Source organism: Melanostigma gelatinosum (assembly GCF_949748355.1).
Source record: "Melanostigma gelatinosum genome assembly, chromosome: 4".
Classification (NCBI taxonomy): Eukaryota; Metazoa; Chordata; class Actinopteri; order Perciformes; family Zoarcidae; genus Melanostigma; species Melanostigma gelatinosum.
This window is the reverse complement of record NC_136637.1, coordinates 14,836,160-14,842,103: the sequence shown is the minus strand read 5'-3', so window position 1 is coordinate 14,842,103 and position 5,944 is coordinate 14,836,160. Positions and strand designations below refer to the sequence as shown.

Genomic DNA, 5,944 nt, shown 5'->3' with positions numbered 1-5,944 from the left:
AGGGCCCTAGAGAATACATACTGACTGATTCCCTGACATTTCAAAAACATCCCCACCAGCCTCAGCTGTGCTTAGTGTTCAGCGCTAATTAGCAAATGCATGCCAACCTGCTCATCTGAGAAGATGAACGTGGTGAATATTCATCAGCTTGTTTGCACTGTGTGCATGTTAGCTCAGAGCACCACTGTGACTTTGAGTACAGCCCCACAGAGGTGCTAGCTGGGCTGCAGACTCGTAGTCTTCTATCAAAGAAAAACAAGAGGGGGAAACCATTCTTCTTGTGTCGGCCTCGGGTCCCCTGCAGCACCACGCAACAGCCACAACTCGATTTCCATACAAGCTGGGACATTGTGCCGACTGTGTGAAAATGTCATAAGTCAGATAGCAGCAGCTGTAGGCAGCCAGCTCAGTGAAGGTCCCTGAATGCTCAATGGCCATCATGAGGTCTTGACCTGCCAGTAAAGGTGTCACAGTGATAAACGGTTAGTGTGACTGACACTTTTCTTCGCCCTGACTGCAGCAGAAAACACTCCTCTCGTGATTTAGTGAATAAGTCACAATCGTTCAAATCCTGAGGGTGAGCATGGCACGTAAACCTTGTTTTTAAATTTTATTTAGACATTGGGGATTTTGTTGAGGTGAAATGTATCTTTTAGGGACGTCAGTGACTGATGCTGTGATAGTAAGACCGAGATGTTTTCTTTTATTCGATGAAAATAAGGTCAGTCATCTGTGACATCCAGTGGGACGAAAAAATGCTTTCCTCTGGTAACATGATCTCTATGATACAAAAGGGTCCAGGAATACAGTAGATGTCGTATCATCAGAGAGTAAAAATTCAAAAGCACAAAAAAATAAGCTGGAATTTATGTTTTCCACACAAATCTACGAATAGAGAATTGCATAATATATTATCTGGGAACTTTCCAGTCACTGATTCCTAAACACTGATGGATGTGACCTCGCTGGTCATTACTCATACAGTCCAGAGAGAGAAGTTATTTGTGCGTAAATATGGCCGATAAAATCAGTCTGCTGCTGCTGCTGTTTCAGACCAGGCACATACCTGGAGGCTGGAATCTTATCAGAAGCATATTTTTTGCACTATTTCATGTCAACCCACAACAGCAGATAGGCCAGGAATTCCCCTGAGCACTAAACTGTTGCAAAGTGGGAACTTTTTTCTTTTCGCTTCAATGCTTGGGAAACCATTATATCTGCTCCAATGGTCACAGAAATTCAAAGAATTATTTGGGGAATGTAACAAAAAGTATTTCGGCCGTTTTTTAGAACTTTGCTTTCCACTGAATGTGACCAAGGTCGGGGGGGGGGGTATTCCATCTGTGGGATGGAATACAAATATTTGTTTCTCAACAAAATGTAAAGTGATTCCAGTATGTTTGAGCATAATTTAACGACGAAGCGCAGCTATTTCGTCCAGGATAATCGTGACATGAAATAGTAATATCGTCCCATGCCCACTTCCTGTAGCACATTCGGAAATTGTGTCTTAATTAAGTCAATTTCAAATGACTGACGGAACAGTATTCTGCAGTAAAATACCGTATATGACCAAATGGATTATGATGAACACTAAAAACTATTTATAAAATGATCTGCAGACGACCAGTTTACACTGAGGAGCAGATTTGCATAAAACAGAACATTCCAAAACCATTTGGATACTAAACATGCAAGACGTTTTATTTCACACAGGTGTAAAGTGTTGCGTAATACAAGGTGCACGAGACCGAACGGTCTGTATGCATCGAGTATCTCAAGAGAACTGAGATGAGACTAACTTCCAAAGTGAAGATCAGAACTCCCCTCCTGACGAACAGCACGGACCCCTTCTTGTAGTTTGGGTGCCCAATGTGCACACAGTCAAAGTGAAGCAGACTTCACCACAAAGATGGAGGGAGCGTTTCCTAGTGTAGCTTAAGGGCGACATCTAGTGCTCATAAGCAGGAAGAACAAGCAGTTTAAAAAAAATGTAATTTCAACAGATTCACAGCCATTTTAATCACATTTTTTTTTTATAGGAAAGTCACTGTATTAACACAACACACACACATATATCTCATATGTCAGTGGTGATTGGATATTTTATACAACACAAGACAAACACAGACAAAGAAAAGCACCACAGCTGGACTTCACTGTTATTTTAGCTCGTTAAATTAAAGCAAACAAGAGGCAAAGCCACCTAACCACGTTCATGTTCAATGGGTCACAGCAGGCTAAACCCTGGTTTTTTTAAGTGAAACCACTTGGCCTTCATCATTACGATAACATTTATAGTCACCGACTTCTTTGCAAAGACTCAAACAAGAGCAATCTGGCAGGTTTAAACTCTCACGCCGCCTTGTCGTCTGGACTACATATAGGGAAGTAAAGCGAAGGTGATGCCCAGTACACGCTGTAAAGCTGTGTCTCGGGATATCCCTCATCCCCGTGAAGACAGCTGGTGGGTAAAATCAAAGAGGGACGATGACCAAAACTATGCAAAATACAACTCAGACTATAAAACACTTGGATTTTCCTTATACTTGGGAAAACAGTCCGTGGAGATTTACCAGAACCTGAGTTCTTAAAACGTTAACAGTGGGACTGTTAAAGTCCTTTAACAACAAAACAAACACGATAATATTGCAAATGATGTCAACACGTAGGTGAAATGTCTATTTATGTTTTGCAGCATACCACCTACTTGACCACTGTGCTTATATCTTTGAGCGTTTTCAGCCGACATAAAATATTTAAATTAAAAAACAGATTGTTGCGGGAGAGTTTGGGCCTCAATCGATATTTTGCCTGAGGATCCTTTTCTCCTCCTCTACGAAATTCTTGTCCGAGGTCGCTTGTCCCATGTCCCTCTTCCTCTTCTCCTTCTGCTGGAAGGTCTCCACCCGACGTTTCTTGGCGGACAGGTCGAGCTCTGATTCCTCATCTGATCACCAGGAGAGTGGTGGTGGTGGTTGGTTTAGGGATTTTGGGGGTTGGATGGAGAGCGGGAAATGATGAATTTTTGAATTACTCAACAGCATGCCAGTCAAACATATAAATAGGGACTATTTCCAAAGTGCGTCGCTGTCAATGCATTTCAGAACTAACCTGATTCAGGGAGTTCCTCCTCTGTGGGTAAGAACCGGGCGTTGCCAGCGAACGGCTGTGGTGCATCTTCCCCGTTGTCCTCGTACACATTGGACCACTTTATTGCCATGTCCATGCCTGGGGGAGGTCCCTTCTTCTTCTCTGGCTCTGCAATGTAGCTCTCAGGAGGGGGCACGGCGTTTGACTTCCACGGCTTAAACTCTCTGGCAGGCTTCAGGTAGCACAGAAGAAGAGGGTGTAAACTGGCTTAGAGGAGGTAACAAAGGAAAAGTCTGTAATATTTACTAAACTAGACACATAAAAGGCTCGAAAGAATGAGCTGTAACCTCTGAGTTAGTTTGAACTCTTTCCCCTAGGAGTTAAATATCGATAATAAAACCTGTACTGAGTATATGACATAAGTCACAGGTAGTCTGTCTACAAGAAGGCAACACTGTGCTGTGCTGGTCAAACATTGCTGAAACAATCAGTTAGTCAACTGACATTATATCCAAAACAATTATGATTATCAACTCATAGCTCAAGTCACCTTTTAGGACAAAAAAACAAAAGCAAAAATGAAAGTATTTAGTTATTTTGTAAGAATAAAACTGCAGATAGTTTCCAGGAATTATATTTTAACACCTCAAGCTAAAGGGACCAATAATAGATGAATGTTTTAATGACACAATAACAAACTTTTTTCCTCCAAGACTTTCTTGATGACTTGCCCATATTAGTGAAAAATGCTGTTACAAATTATGCCAAATAGGTCTCATCTTGCGCACTCATTTAGTGTATACGAAACAAATTTATTTTACATGAATATCAATGAAATCAACTCTAAAATAATGTTGCCCTCAACACCAATATGAAGACGTGTGTCTCATCTGTCCAGTCTTGTGGTATTGATTTGGAATCAATAGGTCAACTTACACGGATTCCTATATTTTACTGCTGCACTTGCTCCAGTCACGTCCTGTTTCTTCTTCATATTCTCTATATATTAGCCGAATAGTGCTGTCGACACCAGATGAAACGGAGTAAGAAGCAGAGATGCTCACAAGTCAAGTCCTAACTCTCTTATGGTTGGAATGAATGCTCCATTGTTATGGTTTGTCTGCTGTTTACAGTCCTTGTGATGCACTACAGGAATGTACCACTGTTTGTGTTTTGTTGGTCATGTGTTTGTTGTGTTACAAATGGACAACAACTGAATTGTTTCGTTGTGCATCCCTGTGAAGCACAATGACAATAAATGATCCTTGAATCCTTAAATCACCGGCTGCATGCCATCTAGTGTGCTTTGCACACTGCACAGCTACATCTAAGGGATTCAAACCGTGTACTTTATCATCACTCCTTTATATATTAGCATACGGTATCAGCATTGATTAGAGGATTGGTACAGGACCACGATAAGCAGGCTATCGCGATGTAATATGACAACTTTCCTAGTAAATACCAGTGTTGTGCCCATAGGAATAGATACAGACTCGGGTTACACGAGGTAACAGGAAGACAATGCCAGCATCATTAGGCGCGCGATGAAAAGTGTAACCCTTTGTCAATGACGTAAGTTAACTCTACGCATCGCTGTCCTAACTTGTGTTTTTACCTCTTCTGGAGCTTTGACCGTGAGACTCTCCCAGTCGATCTCCTTGTTCAGCGGGTTGTAGAGGAAAGCAGGCTTGGACACGGAGCCGAACAGCTCCTCCGGTTTGGGTAACGGGGCTCCACCGGCGGCTCGTTTGGTCCCGTGTTGGGAGGACTGGGCTCCGCTTCCCGTAGCGTCGGTGCCCGGTTTCTTCTTTCGACGTTCTGCCTCCTCGTCGGAGTCGCTGCTGTCGCTCAGATCGTCGTAGCTCGAAAAGAAACCTAGAGAGCTGGACTTATTTTCTTCTGTCATGTCTGCAGCGGCTCGTAATGTTTCCAACGAGTAACAACCTGTTTCTGTAAAAAACAAATACAAATATGACTGTAAGGCTATTTCGGTTGGGTTCGGATTAGCACCTGTAAGCCCTACTCCATTTTGAATCAGCCTCCAAGAGAGTCGTAAAGTGTGTAAGTAGTGTCGTGGCGACTGTCGTAAAACGATTTCATTAAAGGAGCAAGCCGAGTAAAAACAAAGTACTGTTGGCTTTGGACTTCATGTCATTTTGTCAACATTCAATCGACTTTTTTACCAGAAGAAACGTCTTTTTACCTTCTATGTATTTGCATGTGCTGTAGTAATTTATATTGTTGTAGTATTTTATCAGTAAACAGCCGCACAGTCGGTGTCAACTACAGATGTGAAACAACAAGATATATTACAGAGTGCTTTCACAAAACCTGGCAGTGAGACTTGGCGCTGCAGTCATGCTTCAGCTGTCGCCCGAGACCACTGTCACTGTTAAACGTATTCAAGTTGCACTGATGTCAAAATGCAATGAAATTAATTTTTATTTTTGCATTTTGACACATGATATTTTAGCCTGGAATCTTTTTCTGACTGTGATTATGTGAGACATGTGGACAGATTAGTGGGCTTGTAAACACATACTAGATATTATTGATGTTACGAGATGTGCCGACGCTTCGAAGCGTGTGTCGAGTAATGGAGGGGGCGTTTCCTCGAAGCGCGTATCGAGGCTTGCTTCATTTAGGGGAGGAGCCAAAAATGATGACGTCCGAAGCCTCGCTGCCCGGCTGTACCACGTGACTGCTTCGGGAAGTGGTACAGATTTTGCGGGAGGTTTGACAGCAATATAAACCCCTCAGGCTCCATTCAAAATGTGGGTTGTTGGTGGAGAGTTGCGGTCAGTTGAGAGTTTGGATAGTTTGGATAGTGTTTATATAGTTTGGAGAG

The 5,944-nt window shown here is 42.4% G+C and overlaps 1 protein-coding gene across 1 annotated transcript; it reads right to left on the bottom strand.

Moving 5' to 3' along the window:
• Window positions 1-2,003: 2,003 nt before the first annotated feature.
• On the bottom strand, window positions 2,004-5,123 carry cUnh1orf52 (chromosome Un C1orf52 homolog). The gene is made up of 3 exons (XM_079266872.1): window positions 4,712-5,123; window positions 3,115-3,325; window positions 2,004-2,950 (listed from the first exon to the last, which is right to left on the bottom strand). Exons 1-3 carry the CDS (start codon window positions 5,000-5,002, stop codon window positions 2,799-2,801), a joined length of 654 nt encoding a protein of 217 aa, XP_079122998.1. The 5' UTR covers window positions 5,003-5,123; the 3' UTR covers window positions 2,004-2,798.
• Window positions 5,124-5,944: the final 821 nt, after the last annotated feature.